Source organism: Rhinolophus ferrumequinum, chromosome 8, assembly GCF_004115265.2.
Source record: "Rhinolophus ferrumequinum isolate MPI-CBG mRhiFer1 chromosome 8, mRhiFer1_v1.p, whole genome shotgun sequence".
Lineage (NCBI taxonomy): Eukaryota > Metazoa > Chordata > Mammalia > Chiroptera > Rhinolophidae > Rhinolophus > Rhinolophus ferrumequinum.
In genome coordinates this window covers 56,359,191-56,380,736 of record NC_046291.1, presented here as the reverse complement: position 1 = coordinate 56,380,736, position 21,546 = coordinate 56,359,191, and the positions used below count along the sequence as shown (strand labels likewise).

At 36.0% G+C, this 21,546-nt stretch overlaps 1 protein-coding gene across 2 annotated transcripts in view; it reads left to right on the top strand.

Annotated features, from left to right (window-relative positions):
• XIRP2 (xin actin binding repeat containing 2) overlaps nucleotides 1–21,546 on the top strand; it is a 102,324-nt gene that overhangs the window by 36,960 nt on the left and 43,818 nt on the right. For both annotated transcript variants that reach the window (XM_033111811.1, XM_033111812.1), the window contains exons 2-3: nucleotides 13,369–13,529; nucleotides 21,293–21,430. In XM_033111811.1, coding sequence (XP_032967702.1) covers nucleotides 13,369–13,529; nucleotides 21,293–21,430 — 299 coding nt within the window. The remainder of the gene's footprint in view (nucleotides 1–13,368; nucleotides 13,530–21,292; nucleotides 21,431–21,546) is intronic.

Below are 21,546 nucleotides of genomic sequence, written 5' to 3'. Positions count from 1 at the left end.
TAAATACCATTGGTTTAGGACAATTTTTGTTTGCAAGTTTTAATTAAATTCTCTGTTGTTCATAGATAGTACTAGCTTAGTTTTCATGGAAAAGAGCAAGTTTCAATCTGAATAACATTTCAAGGCTGAGTTTTACATTTTTCCCTCTGAAAACACGAGAGAAATAAGCAGCATAAACTGAGTTCCTCCATGTATGGTACACTCCAAGGATTAGGTTTTGAATCTGAGGGAAAAAAACAAATGCCAAGGCCAAATTTTTGAAGATAAGTAACTATAAATAAATCAAGGGATGATGAAACTGACTAACTATGCACTTCATGTGTATCTTAAGCAGGGGAGACTATTAAATTACTTCCGCTCTTTGGACTGTCCCGAGTACCAGTGTATCATTAGGAAGCTGAAGTCATCTCTTTATTTTGAAATTACAGGCTGCATTTGTATGCAGAAGGAATTCAGGGCATGTTAATGGTGACAGGGAGGATAACCCATCACCTGACTGATTCAAAGTTTTGATACATTAAAATTATGGCAGCTGTAATTTACAAACATCCCTGTTCAAAATGTATACAGCGTTAAGACTGTTCAAAATGTATGTAGCATTATCCAGTGTCCTCTACAATTATGGGGACAGTAGTCAGAATGCAGTTGTCAAAGTACAAACATTTGAACAAGATGCCAATGACCTTTCATTTTTGAGCACGCTAGAAGAACCATTGGATTTGGTAAGGAAAACAGTATATGTTACATGGATTCTTAACATTCTACCCAAAATTAAATGATTGAAGACCACAAAATGTTGAAAGAATTCAATTCTTCAGGTGAAATGTTTCTAAGTACATCACTCTTCTGAAAGAGTGAGTTTACTCCCAGAGGAGTCAGTTATCCACCAAACAATATGTTGCATTATTTAAGCATTTTCACTTTTCTCCTTGATTGCTTAGCTTTTCCAAATAACATTCAGTAAAGAAAGAATGTGAAATTAATGTAGTTTTCTTTTGATCAAGGTTATCAGCCACTAAGTTTAAAGGAAACATATCTCAGTATGCTGCTGCTTGTGGATTTAGGCGGAAAAGCATTTTAAAAAACGACTTCCTTAAAGTCATTGAAAAGAGTCTGTAAATTCAGAGACTGAACTTCTGTAAGACAAAAGGCAGATGGAATTAAATAGTCAAAGGAAATGGATGATTAGTAGGAGGAAAGCTGCCACAGCAATAATTGTCTAAGTCAGGGAGAGTCAGAATTTGATGATTTGGGTTTTCTTTTAATATCCTTTATCAGAATACATTTCAGATGCCAACCTTAACGGAGAGGTGAAAGTTGGAAAGAGGGTGAAGAATTGGGGAATTCCCAAAAACAGATGTAGAAAATCTGCAGCTGTTCCAGAATGCAACTGGTACAGAAATGATTTAAGCTAACAGTCAGTAAGTAAGGAACTTTTCCTACTTCTGCCTCTCCTCAAATAACTTAAAGGTGAGCAAGCCAAGGAAGAAGTCTTTTAAAGCTGCAGATTATTAAAAGTTCATCTCCATGACATTACTGTTGCTTATTTTTGATCAGTTAATAGCCAAGAGCATACTTGGAACGAAACAAAACAGTTTGGTAAACATGAACTAGCTTCATATGCAGTTTTACAAAACCTATGAGAGACAAAAGTGGATCATTTTGGGGAAAGACAGATTCTAAGCTACTGTGTGCATGAGTCATCGTTATCTACTAACACATTGCTTTGACCCTAGAATGAAATCACTTTCTGTGTTTTGGAGGCCCAAAACGGTTTGAAAGGTGCTGGTGGACATTTTAACCAGCCTGCTGCAGCAAGACCTTTCAGAGGCATGCGCGTTTGCTGTTAATCACAAACTCAGCTTGAAGACTGTCTCTCTGGCTGAAGGAGTGAGCTCTTGTCATTTCTCAAGTCCAGCGTAGAGAAACAGAAAGAAAATGCTATGCTCTTCACAAAGGCACTGCCCACTAGTAACCGAGCCACACAGGAAGGAGGATTTGGAGAGCTGGGAATCATGGGGAAGTTTGGAGAAAAGGAAAAACAGAAATTAAGAAGTAGGAATAAAAAGGGAATATGTTAGGAAATAACAGGTGAGAAAAACAAGTTATGTCAAAGAGGTAGCAACTTAGGGAGGGGTAGAACAATGTAAAGTGATATGAATTTGGGGATTTTCTAGAACAGAGACTTTAGGGAGAAAGGGATGGAAATCAATTTAAATAGAAGGAATATTCAAATTAAATAGAATACTTATATGCAAACTTACCCTAAATATAAAAACACTTCTTTATTTAGGAGTGTTTCGCACAATGTAGTTTTGTAATGCATAGGTACTTAGTAGAGCGACAGTAGAATGGACTGAGAATGAGGATTCCAAGACCTGTCTCTTTGCCTTTGGTAGGGTACAAGGGCAGCAGGGACTTGGGCAGTGGCCCTGTATCAACACCTGGCTGGTCCAGGACAGGGTCACTGTGCCAAGCCCACTGCTCAGAGGCCCCACAGGGAAGTGAAAATTGTGAATAACTTTGCGTTATGGTTTCATGCTTTTACCTAAAATACATATATAGCAGAAAACATGAAGAACCATTTGGGTAGAAAAAGGAGATGATCTTCCCCTAAAGTGTAATATATTAGGGTAATATTCATGAGCTTTGCATTTGCAGAGGACTGCCATGTTGCTGGTGAAAAATTGATGATTCATCAACTAGTACCCAAAATGCAGATAAACCAACACTTTGAATATCATATTCATTGAGTTGGTACTTTCTTCTCTTTTATGTATTTCCTCCATCCCCACGGCCATATGAGCTCGTAGCACTATGCCACCTTCTTTGCTCCAATTTCATTGGGCTATTATCCATTCTTTTATAATTTATTGTGTTCTTGGTACAGGGAACATGATAGAAACTTGGCTTATAAAGATGAATAGACTATTCTTACAGAAAGCTATAGAATCAGATGGAGTTGAATCAAGTCCTATCCTTGCTACTTACCAACTTTGAATTTTGGAAAATTTTCATAACTTTTTTAATTCTCAGAATTTTATCATCTCAGATTATCTGGATGAAAATACCTAGAGTATGTAATAACAGGTAGGGTGACTAGAAGATAGTGAGCATTTATTGTTTACTATGCACAAGATACTATGTAAAACTCTTTACTTTTATGAGATCTCCTTCAGTCCTCCCAGGCAATCATAGGTTCTGTTATCATTCTCATTATACAGGATAAGAAGGAGGCTTAGAGAGGTTAAGCAATTTGCTAAAAGTCAAAAGTAAGTGTCAGACATAGAAGCTTGTGTGCCCAGAGGTGACAGTTAATCTCCCTGCAGGTCTGCTTCCTCCAGGATAAAGTGGCCAAGACATAGCTCATGTAAAACAGGTTTACAACATTTGTTTAGCTCCACCCTGTCTTGGAGGAACTTGCATGTTGGTGAAAGGTGAAACTAGTGGGGAGGACAGAGGGACCAAAAGATACACTAAAAAGTAATACAAGTAGAAGCATACTTCTTAAATGTTGGGAGAACATAGCTGAGGGTGGCACTCACTGACTGGGTGAAGTGGAGACAATCTAAAAAGAAATTGAGTCACTATGAAGCTACATGTAAGAGATTTTTCAACCCGATCAATTCTGGGGTTGAAATTGGGCTGTATGCATTTTAATCTAATTTCATGTCTATATAAGTAAATGTGGTTTTGGGGGTGGGGGTATGGAGTGTGAGCCACCACGTTCCTCAAGATTCCCTACCTGATGCAAGGTTCATTTTGGTGTTTCTTCAAACAAGCCAACTTCCTTAGCAGGTCCAGCCATCTGGCAACTTGTTTTATTCAGAAGTCAGCAAGTTGAGAGGCAGCCAGATGGCTCAGTTGGTTAGAGCACAAGCTCTTAACAACAGGGTTGCTGGTTCAAGTCCCACATGGGCCAGTGAGCTGCACCCTCCATAACTAGATTGAAGACAATGAGCTGCTGCTGAGTTGCTGGTGGGGCAGCCAGATGGCTCAGTTGGTTAGAGCACATCCTCTCAACAACAAGGTTGCCGGTTCAATTCCCACACGGGATGCTGGGCTGTGCCCCCTGCTACTAGATTGAAAACGGCAACTGAACTTGGAGCTGAGCAGCGCCCTCCACAACTAGAATGAAGGACGACTTGACTTGGAGCTGATGGGCCCTGGAAAAAACACACTATTCTCCAATTAAAAAAAAAAAAAAATTAAAAGGAAAAAAAGTCAGCATGTTGAAATGATGCAACCTACTTATATTTTTGTTTTGGGAGATACGGCCAGATCAACAGTTCTTAGAATACTGTATTTCTTGAGGAACTCTGGTGTTTTCTTCTATTTTCAAGTAGACAGGACTGAATATAATGTTAATTAATAAATGCCCAGCCCTGAGCATCATGCTTGTCCAGCATTAGATGTGCAATAGATGTTTATGAAATGTATGATTAAAACAAAGGTTATCAAATACCCTCATTGTGCACCTGGGGTGCAGATTTAAACAAGAGGACAATTTGATGGAAGGCTGACACCACCCCCAACACTGGAGCAGAGCAGATCAGTAGAAAATGAGAGAGAGCAATGGTCCTTGCTTTGCATTTTCTTTCCTTTATATCGTAAAGCTCATTCTTCTTCCTTTTAATTTGAATTAATACTTAACCCTCTCTCCAGTTTCATCTGCATTGTGACCAAAAAACTATAACTGAGGAATTTGCTTTGATTTCTAAGTTTAAACTCAAGTTTGTAAGGGCAAAATAGGAGCCACATAAAGCCATAGAAATTCAACTTATTAGTTTCCCTTTGGTTTATCTCTAGGTAACTGAAATAAATGCTATGTAGAAAGGATTTGTGTGTAGATGTTTAGGAAGCATAAAGGAGTGTTCATACCTTTAATTAAAATTTTACTTTGTAACAAAATGTTTTATTTTAATGAAAATATACTTACATAGGTAACTATGAAGAGTTGAATAGCCTAGTATTCAGAAATACCTGAAGTCAATTGCAGGATCAGCCACTTACTATATGATTTTTCCTTTGGAAATTACTTTCCTTATTTGTAAAATGGAAATAACACCACTTGTCAGTATGGTTGTTATAAGAATTAGTGGGATAATACATGTAAAATGATTAGCACATAATTGGCACTCAGTAACAGATAGTTATCGTTATTATAATGCAATCTAAGTCTGGTTGTGCTAGGGAAATGTCCAACAAGACACTTATGCTATAAAAATATGTATCCTCTACGGGCATTCAGTGCTTCTAATTTATCTGACCATTTCAAAGAAATTAAGTCATTTTATTCAATTACTGATTTTCTTAAAACAAATTATTTAGCAAAACTAAGCAATTAATTCAAAAATATTTCATACCAATATGATTAAATTTTCAAATGCCCCAACTAACAATATTAACGTATTAATGATTATTTAATTTCTTACTAAATTCTGTTCATTCTTAACCGCTGTAGTACCAGGAACACTTCTTTTGAAATGGTGAACTGCAGATGACAGACGATAAGTCTATATATTAGTTTGGTACAAAAGTAATTACAGTTTTTGCAATTATTTTTAACCGTTTCAATCTCAATTACTTTTGCACCAACCTAATAACAAGAAGTTATTACACTTAGAAATGGCAGTTCATTTACTCTGATTAGAACCTAAATGTACATTCACATTGAGTCTTATCTATAAGTAGGTGGACATTTCTTTTTTGAGGCATAAAGAATAACTTCAAAGATGTTTCCATTACAGAGTGGTTTGTGTACATAAACCTGTGGGATTTGCAGGAGCTAGAACTGAAATATGCCTTATAAAGGATCTACTGTGCAATGAGTTCTGACTTGGACAGTTATATGTATGTTTACAGTGGATGCTTGTATTAGTTTCTTATTGCTGCTATAACAAATTATCACAAACAATAGTAGTTACAACAGCATAAATTTATTACATTACAGTTCTGGAAGTCCAAAGTGAGTTTCCTTGGGCCAAAATCAACGTGTTGGATGGGCTATGGTCCTTCCAGAAGCTCAGGGCAGGGGAAGGGGAAGGGGAAGGGGATCTTTTTCCTTGTCCTTTCCAGCTTCTAGAAACTACCTGCATTTTTTGACCCATGGACTTTCCTCCATTTTGAAAGTCAGCAGTGTAGAATCTGCATCTCTCTTTCCCTCCCTTCCTCCCTTCTTCCCTCCCTCTTTCTTTCTCTCTCTCTCTCCTTCTGCCTCTGCTTCTGTCATACTTCTCCTTTCTGACTCTGCCTCTCTCTTTCACTTTTGACAACCCTTGCAATTACATTAAAGCTACCTGGATAATCCAAGATACTCTCCAAATCTCAAGCTCCTTAACTTAATCACATCTGCAAAGTCCCATTTGCTGTGTGCAGTCACATATTACAGAATCTGGGGATAAGAATGTGAACATCTTTGGACAACCAATAGTTTGTGTACCACAGTGCTGAATCTTGTCTTCTTTCTCTGGCAGACAACTGGATGTACAGGATATCCTCCAGTATCTAGTTACCAAGGGGAATACTAGCTAGGGAAGGGTTACTAAGGAAGTAGGACAATTCCCTCTTATTACCCTCAGAGATCTGTTTTGGTTAATGTACAAAGGATGATAATCAGATGAACGGATGGATTTGGGGGAAGGTGACAAGTGTACATGGGATAACACAATGCATTTGGGGGAATAGGACTATAGGGAATATAGTTTAAAAAGTGGAATATGATTCACGGTGTTTGTAAAGTGGATGGATGCCAAAAACATAGTTTTGTGCTGTCACTTCCATTCATTTTACTCTGCCCCTTCCTCTCCATGTTTTTCTAAGAACTGTAAATCAATGCAAGATTGCACTAGATACTTGCTCTTTCCTTTTATTCTCCATCCATTTCTTGGTTTTATAATATTCAAATGAGGTAAAATGTATAAAACTCAAATTGATTACGAATTTGATTTGGCAGCTACATTCTGAATGTTTAAAAGAGATGAATTTTCTTATTAGCTGAGGGATATGCAAATATTAAGAATTATAGATTTATTCATGCTAATGGCTCTAAGCCTATGAAATGTCCATTGGTAAATATCCTGTACACAAATCCGAGCCGGGTTATAGGTCATATGTTTAGAGTTGTTAAAATTTAGTTCATCACTCTCCCAATTTAGCTCTAAATCAGTTTTCCGAATACTAAGAAGTTGACTTCTTTGTAATGCATCCAGAATATAATAGTGAAATTATTGATGTGTCATTGAAAGTGTGCTGACTTTCTTAAGTCAATGTCTGTATTTATGTCAGTTCTGTGGGATTTCATGGGACATGCCAGCTCACTCTCTGCTGGTTCTTAGTTCAGATTAAATAAATTCTTCTTAAATTAATTTTAGAAAATTTCAAAGCAAAAAGTCACTAAATTCTTGTTTTTCTGCTCAAGAGTTCAGGAGTTAAGAGTTCAATGAATCCTTAGAATTTCTTTTGAGTCATAATTATACACTGGATTAGCTATCTGGGGCTATTATATATATAGTATATACAGTATAAATCAGTGCACAACCAAAAGGCATCCCTTTGTTGTTTGAACTTCCATCTTTTTACTGGGCAAACTGACTGTTTGGGTTTGCTTTTTGCTTTTTGGACACCTGTACTTCTTGAGAAGCAGCATAGAATTGTAGTGCAGTCACAGAACCTGGAGCCAGACTGCCTGGCTTCCCCTTCCTGCTCTGATGTTCACCAGCCACTTGAACTTGAGCAAATTTTATAAGCTTTCTGTGTCTCTGTTTCTTTATCTGTAAAATGGAGATAAAAATAAAAATAGCCTCTGCCTCATAGGGTGGTTGAGAGCATTAAATGGATTAATGTCTGACAGATAGAAAGCACTTTATACATATGGCTTTTTTTTTTTTTTACTGCAATTCATTCTGTTGAGTCATTTATCCATTTTTCAGTAATTAGTTTTTTCTCGCCCCTCAATGTTCTTGACTGAAAACTAACACTTTATTTAGCCTCTTCGTCATAATTGTCCCACTTTGGTTTTCCTTTTGTCTTATAAATTTTGTTTAAAAGATTTCTTACTTTAAAATTTTTATGCTTAGAAAGTCCAACTGAAATCATTTTATGAATTACTTACATTTCTCTAAAGATTTTTCATCATTTTAAAAAATATTTAAGTCTTTAGCCTATCAAATACTCTATTTGCAATATGCAGTGTGGTGAGGAAGTCTTAATGTTTCCCTCAAAATTATTACCCAATTTTCTCAATGCGATTTGTTAGTAAAGCTGCTGTTTCATCCCCTTTCTGCATCTTTCTTTCTCCCACATATTCACATTGGCCAACTCCTTCCTGTTTCAGGGCACATATTCCACTTCTCAGGATGCCTTTCCTGCTGCCTGCTCACTGACACACCCAATAGAATATGTCCTCTCCTGTAGACTCCTAACTCACCCGGTATAAACCCAGTAATTTGGGGTTGTAATTGTCTATCTCTCTTTCCAACTAGACTGAGAGCTCTGAAGCATAGTGGACATATTTATGTTTATTGTACATAATCAATATGTATTTAATGACAATAAAGATATTAAACATATTGATTATATGATTCAAATCATTTATTTTTGAAATTGTATATGGCAAAGATGGAGGAAGATATGTTAATGTCACTCACAGCAACTATATTCCCATACAGTTCTTCTTTTTCTTTTTAGTGATGGTCTTTATGTGTTTCTGTAGTATGCTAGTCAGCATGTAGAGGCGTACAGTGTTACAGCTTCAGAGTGGGATCTTCTATCTATAGAATAGCCCTCTGACTCATTTCACGCTTCTCTGCATGAAAGAATATATCCATGATGACATTTATTCATTCATATTTACTTGGTAATTTTTTTACCCAATATTTTCTCTTTAAATTTTGTGGTTTATTTTAGGTTTGTTCCTTACAGGTGGCATATAGTTGGATTTATTTGTTTTTGTTTTTCAGTGTAAAGTCTGACCTGTGTTTATTTTCATGACTATTGTGTTTAATTTTACTTCTACCCTCTCTTTTAGGTATTATATTTTGAGACCCCTTGTTTTCTTTATAGCTGATTTTTTTTTAGACTGTGTTTGACTTTTGTGGCCTTTTCAGATGAGTACCAGCTTGGATTCATATAGTCTCTAGTTCACAAAACTAAAATTTCAGTAACCAATTCTCTAATTCCTTTTAGTTTTCAGTGTTATAAAGAATATATATGGATGTGTGACTTTCGTTACTTTATCACAGAAACTGTTCATGTGTCTGTATAATTGTAGAATTTTTCTTTTTCTTTGAACATGAAATGTTATACCAGGATTTGCAGATATATTGGTGTTTTAAAATTAATTTTATTCCTGGATTATGGTAAATATTTTTAAACTATACCCAAATTGCATCTTCAGCATTTTTGTCTTCTGTTACAGCTTACTTGTTCTTATATCTTATTTGTTCTGCCCACTCCCTACCGTCCCACTGAAATACTGTTGTTATCTTATAGTTTGGATTTTTCTCTCTGTCATCTTCTTTTACAGTGTTGTTAATATGTTAGTGATTTTCTTTTCTGCAGCATATATTATTCTATTTACTGCCCTCAATGTGTCTTTTAATTCTTCTAAAAACTTGAATACCCCTCATTCTTTTCTAATCTCTGGCAACTTTCTTGTGACTTCACCTCTGCTCTAATTCAGGCACAGCTAATATCATCTTCATAACCCAGATAGTAGCAAGTGGTCTCTTTACGAAATAAAAAGGTCAAAGTATTTTATACTTTATTCTATAGACTTTCACATTATCCAAATTGGGTAGGCAAAATAGAAGAGAAATAAGGTGACTCACATAAAGCGGAACAATATTTGGGTAAGCCAATTTTAAAGCACCTGGTGTTTAATATCTTCCATCCAATAACATCCTGTGTATTGTTACATGACCATCCTTTCCATAAAACTTGATCTACAACTGCAATATGGGAATGCGCCTTCCATATTTTGAGAGTAAGAAGAAATCTTTGTGTTTAGAAAATGTACTGAGATGGAATCTTGCTTTAGATATAAGATTAAGAGAAAGCACTTATGTGAACCCTGCCACATTGGACATCTTGTGAATAAACATTTTCAGATTTTGGCAGTATTTTTTAATAATACACTGATCCTAACACTATGTATCAAGCCATTGGCCTTCATTTCCAAATTGTTACTCTATAAAAGCTTAGGATCATATTCATAACTTGTTATTTCATATTTTTAGACAATTATTTAATGGGAAATGAGAATACATTTGTCATTTCTTAAATATTGTAAGAACATTGTTTTTATGAACCATTGAATTCCATATTTGAAACTTCCTTAATGACTAGTTAGAAGAATGGTTCATAACAAATGTAGCAATGACCTTTTTGAAATGTTTCATGATATTAGTCTGTGCATATGTCCCAGAATTCTTTCACTGATAATAGAAATTGTGAAATTAGGAAAAAAATCCAGAGTGTATTAATTACACTGGCTATTCCTCATTATTTTATATATCTGACTTCTTAAAGCTATTATTTTAGCACCTCTAAGTAAACATGACAGGGTGACTATGCAATCCCTTCTGTAACAACAGGTGTGTGAATAATTGCTTAAGAAGAGTATTTTGCCTTATAGTGTATTATTTTGCTTATTCAAAAATGTTTTAAATGTAGACTCTCCATAGAAAGTAAAATTTGGAAAGGCATAATGAATTTTTCCACCTGGGCATATTTGACTGCTTGATTTAGTCAGTTACTTCATTTTTAACCCCTACAGAAGAAGAAAAGCACATGTTTGCAGATGGAGAAAATAGATCTCTAGTTACACAATCTCTCATAATTTAAGAAAATAAGAAGTAGACAAAAGCTGGATCTATATGTATTGGATCTATATGTAGTATATAAATGTTTATATTTCCAAAAGTTACAATAAAAATATTTTCCCAAAGAACCTCAGAATTCTCATAAAAGCCACTCTTAACCTTGGTATCTAGTAGTTTTCATTATAATAGCTTGCATTTTTTAGTGCTTTATTTTCTTTCAAAGTACTTCCCTACATGTTCTTTCTGCTTCATAAGATTTATTCTATCACACAAATAATTAATATTTTGTGTGGATTAGAAATGATTTTCTGATCATCAAGTAAAGGAAAACATTTACTATTTAGGGTGCAATGGATTCTAGGCCTTGCTATGTTGTTAGCTGTGGAGACTGGAGAATTCACTGAAATTCTTGGGTTTTTGTTTATTCATTTGCACAATAAATTAGCTCTAGATCTCAGAGACAGGTAACTTCTAGTAAAGTCATTTGGTGATATTAATTATTATAATTCTTTCTAACAGAAATGGTCATGTGAAAATTTTATTTTTCCCTTCCTCTTTTTCATAGGCCATGTTAGCCTTGTAGCATGTTCCTCCTCTGTCTGAGTTGCATACTTACACGTTCCATCATTTCCCGTTTTTCCAGGCATTGTGACAATAGCATCTTTATTTGTTCTTCTACAACTCGTTTCACCTTGTTCTGCAATCTCAAATGCATTTAAGTCTTCTGAAATAGGCAGCCAATGTTCCTATCTCTTCCCCACACATCCTTAAGAAAGGAGCTGTCTTATCAACCTTAAAAATTTGCATCCGGTGTCATCAGCATCAAGATAGGAGTGACAGGTTCACTGCATTATAGTAGACTGGGCATGACACATCGCCTTGTTTGTCAGATGAAGAAAATGATAAAATATTGACTTAGGAGGTTAGGAAACAATATGCACACAGCTTGTTAGCTCAAAGTAAGTTTCCTACTCCATGACCCTACCTGAATAGGCAAAGTTACTAATGGGAAAAAGAAAGATGGAGATAGAGAGAGATTAAAATGTGGTGTCTTTTCTGTGATGAAAACAAAAGGCCACAAGGCAATGGAATCCAAATCTCTTACGTTCAGGCCACTGAATTTCTGAACATTAATCTCGGGCATGTCTCAGTAAGATGAAAAAAGATAAAAACTGAATATTTGAAAAGTAAATACTATCTGTAAATTTTAATAAAAATAAATTGTTTGTTAAGATTAATTAAAGAATGACATATTTTATAAATAATATACAAAATGGGTTTTATATTTTAAGATAGAAAATCTTTAGGGGGTCATGTTCAATAAAATCTATAAAATGATTACGCACAACGAAGTAAAAAGATAGAGTTGAATATAGACTGAACTGACCCGTGCAAATAGATAATCCACAGGGAAAAAATGAAGATATAGTATCATTAGCATGTGAAAGAATTTCAGTGGTTTGTGGGAGTCTCTTTCTAACAGAATAAACTGGAAGCGTGTACTTTTATATGGCAATGGTTTTGGATAACATGTGAATTTCAAAAAATAACTGACATTTGTTGTCAGCATATCAGTGTTGTACAATCACAGCATTCATATAATACAACTTCTTATTCCTTTATGTTTTATATTTTTTGAAAGCATGTTAAATAAAATATATTTACAATTTTAATTAAAATATATGAAAATGTTTATTTGAATAAGAAGTCCCTATGGAAAACCAAAAACTCAGAGAGTCAAAACACAAATGGTTTTTAATTTTTTCTGGGGAACAGTTGTTCTCAACTGCTTTGTGTACATTAACCTTAAAGAAACTAATAGAAAAAGCAAACAAATAAGATGCTTCAATATGAAGACTTGGGGAGGAGGTAGAAGGACCGGGGAAGGGAAAGAGCAGCTTGGCTATCTGTTACCTGGGGTTCTTCCGACTTTGGTTCACAGTGAGTCAATCAAACCGATCCGAATAACAAACTACACGAAAGAGCCCTACTCTATGAGTCGCACAAACTACCTGTTCTAAGGTGAAAAGCAGGAGGTACATGAATGAGTGATATAAATATATGTATATTATACACTGGTCCCAAAAAGAGTCCTTGAAATGATTTTGAAATTACAATATTCTGTTTAAGAGTGAATAGTAAACCATCAAACAGAGTGAAAACAGCAAAGAACACTAGATAAAATATGACAAACTAGTTTTAAAGTCAGCTCTGTCACATATAACTAAATAACCATGGAGAATCACATAGCCATGGAGAATCCTTATGTTCCTTTCACATAGAAGGAGCTGGTTAGATGAGGTAAGACTATGTGATCTCTTTTCTTTTGATGTTTGTATAAGCATATGGTCCTATATAGGCATTTTGTAGCTTTGCTTGAAAGCTTGAAGAAAAGAGGGTGACAATGAAACATCGTAAGTATTTGTGAAATGTTGCAGTCTGTTTCAGGAGACCAGATATTTTAAATGTCTTCACTGTTCATAAGGTGATGCTATTTTCTTTGCAAAGCCTGACACATATCTGAGCATGCTACATTTCTTTTCAGTGGCTGTTGGCCCTAACAAGCCTGCGAGTGGATTTGCAGAAGACAGTGCTGTGCAGGCTGAGGGTGTGTCAGACCTCCAGGAGGTGGTATCCTTGAAGGAGCGGATGGCGAGGTACCAAGCAGCTGTTTCCAAGGGTGACGGCCGAAGCTTCTCTGCCAACGTAAGGGGCTCCTGGTGGTTTTGCATTAGGCACTGTGTTTGTTGTCTACTCTTCACATACCCTCCTTATATTACAATATAAGAATACTACTGGACAATGGCATAAAGTAGAAAAAGCACAGAATAGTGTGAAACAAATTTAGAGGATCTGAATTTCAGCTTCAGCTCTGCTGCTTATTAACTGTGTGGATTTGGGCTACTATCTTAACCCCTCTCCGGGCTTCAGTTTCCTTAAGCGAAAAATGGGAATAGCCATCTACCTCAGAGGGTCTTAGTGAGGAGTCAAATAATTTATGTGTCAGCCACAAGGCACTCTATCATTGTGTTATTGCCATCATTGTCATTTGACCTATAGCTATTCTCCTCAGGAAGTGTGGGAATTAATTTCAAATTTTAATAATGTGGGCCTGAGTGCCTCCCTCCTTGGTCTCATGTATAGTTCATTTAAATTTACTGGCAGAAATTTTTTTCGCTTTTCTTCTTTCTCTGTGTGTACTACAAATCCACTATGAGTAGCTTAATCAACATAGGAACAAGGGAGATTAGCAATGTAGGCACTCTGCTAAACCAATTATGGTTATAGGAAACAGCAGGATTCAGTAAGACCACCAGTTTTTAGAGCCAATGCATAATAAAGTCATATTCAAAGAATATGTTGGGTTGCATATTCTGTGACCTGCAATCCACAGGATTTGATGAGTCATTTTATTAGTAGCAGCTTTATAGCTTAATGGAATATAAGTATATTATTTTATAATTATAATCTCCAAATTAGCAAAGTTGTTCATTTAACCAAAAGAGAAAGAGAGAGAATAGCCAAAAAGGCTGTATTCTAAAATAGCTACTCCTAACATTCTTCTTTATAAATGATTTAGAGACAAGGCTGACTATGCCAAACTCATTAACAATGTTGCAATTCTAAATGACATTTAAGTTTTTACACAGTCATTAAAATACATTTTAGATGCAGCATAGATTTTGAATGAATGTGCAGAACTGACATAAGTAGCTAAATCACTTCTAAAACAAATAGTATCCCTCCAGCACCTCCTGCCAGTCTTCTTAGATAGCACCCCCTGCTGGATCATTAAGGAACTTTACTTCAAATTAGTGTTTTAAATTGGAGAAATGATTCTTGGGGAAACAAACTGATTTTGAGAATAGCTAATTAAAGATTGGTTATTTAGTAAAGCATCTTTTATTTAGAAAGACGTTTATCTTTCCAGGCATAGGAGAATATACCATAAAACCATAAAAATTTCTGTAGGGCATGATTTGTATTTATAATGTGCTAAAAAGGGAATATTTAAATTGGGCACATAAGGAAACTAAATTATCATTATTTAATACAAAAATTTTAAAATGTAATTCTATTCTGGAGATAGTTTACATATAAGAAATTTAAGAATTCTCTTTCCTGCTTATTTACAGACAAAAAAAAAACTGAGGAAAAGTGATTTATGGAAATCATTGAATTAGCAACAAAGCCATGCTAAATGTCTAGTCTCTTTATTCCAGTATTATTTTGACTATAATTAACTCCTCTCATACAAGAAAGCATCTTTGGCCCAACAAATGCCCTCCTATTTGATTTGACCCTAAGTAAATATTGTGACAGAAAAACAAGAACACATATTATTATTTCAGAGAAATCCGGGTAAATATCTAAAGAAATGTAAAATAACTGCCTATTTGGTCAGTTGTATCAAATCCTTGTTCAACTTAAAAAAAATCATGGAAACTGCTTATGACTACAATTTCTGTCTAAACAAATAAACCAAATATTTTGCATGTAAAATCTGGAAGTCAGTGATTTGGCCCCAAACTGAATCAATTATATTTCAATCAAATTGAGATAGATGACAACAATCAATTTCTTGTTGTCCCAGACTCAGCCAGATGGCATTTGGTTGAACCTAAATGAATATCATACCCATGAAAAGGCAACAGACTGCAAAATCCCCCTGGAAGAGAAGGGGGAAGTAACATTTGTTCAGAAATAAATTTGAATGCCAGCTTCTGGGCTGTTCACCTTTATTTCTTTTATCTGTTTTAATACTCACAAGAAATCTGTGAGAAATATATTGGTATTCCAAGTTTATGAATAGGAAAACTCACGATCAGGAACTCTAGCCCAAGCTTTTAAGTGTCAGAACCGGGATTAGAATCACTGTCTGTCTAACTCCCCAAATTATATTATTTCTATTATGCCCTAGAACACAAGAAGAGTTTTTTATAAAGGAAATTGGTGATTATGAAATATATTTACCTAGGTTTAAATGTTGGGTATTTAAATTAACTTACTAAAATAACTTAATATTGGGTAAATTCTGTGTTAGATATTTAACTTAAGATAGCATTGTTATTTGCATATCCGTTAGATTCTAAATCTTACGTCTGAGTCCAAGAATAAGAAAGCTAGAATGAGGATAAACATGAACATGTTCAAAACAAAGCAACCTAAGTTATGTGGTCATTTACAAGAACATGGATGCGTTAGGATATTTAGTATATGGCGCTGAGCAACACAAAGTCATGGGAGTAATTTCCATCTGAGCCAGCTCCCGGCTACAGACGGCTGCGTGAGTGAATCCTGCCGTCTCACATATGTAAACCTTCACTTACAAGCTGAGCTGAACACCACTAAACTCCAGTTAAAAATCTTGCCTCACTTAGATAGGCGAATAGCAGCTGTAGTGTAACAGCAGTACCAGGGGCGTTAGGGGTAGTGGTAGCACTACTAGTAGTAAAAATAATCAGCTGTTAGCACTTCAGTGTAACTTGGTCTGATTCCAAAGCACAATGCGAAAGGAAATGAATGGGTATATCTGATTTTTAATACACTTGGTAGATCAGAGGCAACCTGTTCAGTATAGGAACTGATATTTTTGAGAAAACGCACTACTACGAAAGTATCCGTTCATTAGCATAATTACTGAAGTTTACCAGATTGATTTGCATGGGATTTGGACATTGTAGTTGTTGGAAAGGATAAGGTTCTTCTTAACTATACTTACCTTAATTTCTATAATTTAATATTTATGTATTTTCTATAATGATCAATTGAGAAAGGCCACTTATGTCAATTAAATGGCAAAGGGGTAAACAAAACAAAACAATGCAAAAACAAACAAAAACAAACAAAAACCAATATTGTAGCCTTAATTCACCCTTCCCCTTTATTATCTTAAATTTCAAAAGAAATGACATGCTTTCTCATGACTTTAACATGTATCAAATGGCAGTAATTGACCAGGACTTATATTTGAAGTTTTTTGCAAAATCTGACAAAATATATATGAGGTATGATCAAAACATACAGTGAATGTTTAAACTAAAAAAAAAAAGAATTGTTATAGTAAAACACACATTGCCATTAATCCCCCTCAAAATATTCTTCCTTGTTTCAAACACACTTATCCAGTCATTCTTGCCACTTTCTGAAGGGGTTCCGGAAATCCTCTTTCATGAGTGTCTTTAGTTGCACTGCTGTAGCCTCAATGTCCTGAATCATTTTGACTTTGGAGAAGAGCCAGAAGTTACATGGTGCCAGACCTGGTGAATAAGGTGGATGAGGATACACCATCACGTTTTTACTTGACAGAAATTGCCATATACCAGAAGTGATGTGTGACACGGAGTGTTGTCATGATGGAGGATGATTTAAGACACACTTTAAAACACACCTTCTCTCAACCGTAGCTTACATCTGACTGACTGCACCGAACAAGTTGAAACTTGTCACACACTGTTACTAAGGTTCGTTTCACTGCTTCCCGTATTGAGGATCCCTGCCTTTCCATTGGATGGCACTCAGCAGTAGCATTCACCATATTTTGTTATCACAGTGGAAAGGCTTCGTTTCACACATTGCTTCTGGTATGGCAATTTCTATCAAATAAAAACATTGCGGTGTGTCCTCATCCACCTTATTTACCAGATCTGGTACCATGCGACTTCTGGCTCTTCTCCAAAGTAAAAAGGACCATCAAAGGTAAACTTTGTGAATCGATTCAGGACATTGAGGCAGCCATGACAGCGCAAGTAAAGACACTCACAAAAGAAGACTTCCAGACTGCTTCAGAAAGTGGCAAGAACTATGGGATAAGTTTGTTCAAAGCGAGTAAGAATATTTTGAGGGAGATTAATGGAAATGTGTCTTTTACTGTAATAATTTTTTTTTATTTAAACATTCACCATTTGTTTGATCACACCTCGTATCTAGTACCTAGACTGTATTTCCCTGAAAATATGACCAGGTCTTATGTTAATTTTTTGCTCCAAAAGATGCATTAAGGCTTATTTTCAGGGGATGTCTTATTTTTTTTCATGTACAACAATCTACATTTATGTACAAAAATCTACATTTATTCAAATACAGTCATGTCATCTTCTTCTGGAACATTGTCGTAACTCTCCAAACCCCGAATTCTGGCTTGAATTTCTTGCGACTCCATTTCCTGTAGAACCATTGGCCCCAATCTCTCATGTCCAGGAATACAGCTCTCCTTAAATGAGCACTTCTTGTCCATGTAGCCTGCTCATAGTGCACTGGCAACACAGCTGTCAGCGATTTTAACCCATGAATTCTTCACCCAAATCACAACCTCTTGCAGGCTAGGCTTCACAAAGTTTTCACATTGATTTCTCTCCATTCAATTTTCAATGTAGTCATTGATTTCCATGCGCAAACGGTCCTTGAATGGCTTGTTTATTGCAATATCAAGAGTCTGGAGATAGGCAGCCATTCCTGCGGGAGTCATTATTTGATCTATTCTTCTCTCTGCAAGGAAGTTCGTCATGTCTTTAGCGCGGTGAGTGCTGGCTGAATCCCAGTCTAGCAGAACTCTTTGGCCACCTCGTAAAACAAGTGGCAGCATTAAATCGACCCACTTCCTTATAACTGCTTGTGTGCACCAGGCTTTTTTGGTTTCAAGACCATAAATGCCTGAAACACGTTCAACCTTATCTTTCTTGCCCTTAGTGATGATTAGAGGTGTGGCTTTCTTTCCATCCAGACTAATTGCCAAAATACAGGTAACACGTGCACTTTTGTAACCAGTGAAGGGAATGTAGATTGACGAGGCACCTCTCTTATCAATTGTCGTTTGAGATCCTTGGCCCATAAACACTGCAGTTTCATCCATAGCAATCATGCTGGAGAGTTGGTATTTAGAAAAGCCAATGCCATCGACAAAGGAGTTGAATGCAAGTGCACGTTTAATAACTTCAGTATCTGCCAGTTTGAACAGTGTTGTCGATCCTAGAAACAGTTCATGTTGCTGAAGGAAGCCAGCCAGCCAGTGTTGTGATGCTTTGAATTCTTCCGGGGGTATTTCTAACTGTGGTACCATTGCAAGGGCAAATGCTTGAACATCAGCCCTGAACACAACCAAAGCCTTTGCTCTTCTGTCAGCAATCCATTCATAGATGATGTCTTCCAGTTCAGGAAATAATGGTTGCCGACCGATCCACACTTGTGCTTCTTAATATTTCCCTCGTCCACCTGTTGACTGAGGTTATTGTACTCTGCTCATCATTTTCAGACCATTCGGAGATCCAACTTCTTTTCTTTACAGAAAGCTGTAAGATTCTTGCCCTGGGAGTCCTCCACGATTCCTTTCTTGTACTCGATGGAATAGCTCTTTCTTTTTGCATTCATCTTGTCTGGGAGTCAAAATATCATCCTCTTTAAAATCTACCATTAAATCAAGTGTTAACTGAAGACTTATGAGACAAGAGCGGCAACAAAAATGATGACAGTTAAGAATGATGATCCACGCAAAAGCTACGAAAAATTGAAGGCACCAAAATTCAGAAAATGTTTCTTTATTTCACACAAGTGCATTAAGTACGTCCGTTACAACACATGACATATTGAACTATGAAGATTCAGATTAGACACAACCATGTCCGATCATTATGAAATGCACAGGTTATTCGTGCTTTGTGTCTGTATTCCTATTGGTCATTCGCAATAAGTCTTGAGTTCATCTGTTTACATAGGCGTTTACCTCTCATCCAAAGGCACACACTTGGGTATTTACAAATAATTATAATTTACATTATCATTTATTTTAATTATCAATGTCAATAATATTATTTATTTATATTTAACTATATATTAATATTATTATCTTATAATTCAATACATCTGTCGTGCGTTGCAATGGATGTACGAAATGAGTCCATCTATCTGGCTGAAGATCTTAACTGGGACTTATTTTTGGAGTAGGGCTTATATTTACGAGCATCCTGAAAAATCATGCTATGGCTTATTTTCCAGGTAGTTCTTATTTTCAGAGAAATATGGTAATTACATAATCTTATCCCTCTTTCCATGGAGGCAATGTACATATTCTTAACTATTTAACAGTCCACATAATTGGAAAAGGTTATGGACTTGACGAAGCAACCCCTTGAGTATTAGCTAGTAATTCAGATAATCCTGAATTCAGTCTCCGTAGTTGATTTTTAGTATCTGTTTGAGAGAATGCATGTTGGGGAAAAGATTCCAGAACCCCAGGAGTCCACAGTCTGTGGTATGGGAACCTCAGCTCACGGGTATCCAGGACATCCAGTTTCTTTCATGTCTCAAGGCTTCCAAGGTTATGTCAGCAGTGGGCCAGACCTCAAGAGACCTCCTGTGATTTGAAGTGTTCCTGAGTCCCCCCCAGTTTTAAGCAGACCTGAAGGAGGGCACTTTGGCACGGGGCCTCTTTGCTGGAGAGCTGTCATTCCCATCTGGGCTTGAGTGCCTGCTGAGCTGAGGAGTGTGCTGAATTATCAAAACCAAAGCCCTTGAGTTTATAGCCCTTTCCGCTAGAGCATAAGATCTGATAAGACTCCTCAGTGTTTTTCCAGTTGCTCCAAGTGATGCCTATTGTAATAAACTTTCTTATCTGTAAAATGCTAGTGATAGACTACAATCTTTCTAATCTCAACCCCCTCCTGACCCGCCTCTGATTCTCACACACCTATACGAAGAGCTGAGTACTGCAGTCATATAGCTGCTGCTTTTCTGCCTGCCATTTAAGGCTAATAATTAAGTATGAATTCAAATTTCAGCTCCAACACTCACACACTAGCTGTGAGAACTTCACAGGCTGCCTTACTTTTCCAATACTCAATTTCCTCATTTTAAAATCAGGATAATAAGTATGCATATTTCACAGTATACAGAGAAGCATCAAATAACAAAATACATATAAGTACATAGCAACTCACTGTGCACTATGTATTAAGTAGTTGTTATTATTGCTGATATTAATCTTTTTATGTAAGAGATACTCAGAGTCTATTTTATTCGTTCTTGATGATTTAAATACATTTTGGAATTAATCAATTGTATTTTATGTTCTTAATAATGTGTTGCCTATATGTACATTTTGGATTTTATTAACTACTTATTGTGAGTTAAAATTGAATCCATTATTCGAATTTCTACTACTTGTGTATTATTAGAGAAATACATTCTAATAGGTCTAATTTCCAGATATCAAAATCTGAGGTAAGGAGAATTAACTCAATATTTTGAAGACTTTTCTAACTTCTGTCAAAGGACTGATAAATGAGAAAATAACATGGAGAGATTGTTTTTATTAGGGTTTTCTGTAACAGCCTACTGATGTAATTGTGTATATTAATATATTTTTAATATACCACCCATCAATCATTGTCAGCTATGAAAAGAAAAAAATAGCTTGAACATCCTGTTCTGAGCAGATATAAAGCTGAAGTTTCCTTTTTCTTAAATTGTCCTAGATGATGGAGGAATCAGAAATGTGCACAGTGCCTGGTGGTTTGGCCAGAGTGAAGAAACAATTTGAGAAAGACAAAACTGATTCTTCCTATAACACCTTTTCTCAGTATCAATACCAGCACCGGGACAGATCTGAGCAGGTAAGGCTACTGTAGTTAACGGACAAATCATGTATGGTTGAAATGCTCTCATTTCAGCACCAATGTAGGAACCGCCTCAACGACCGGCTGCCTCTTTGGTGGGATGGTACATGTAT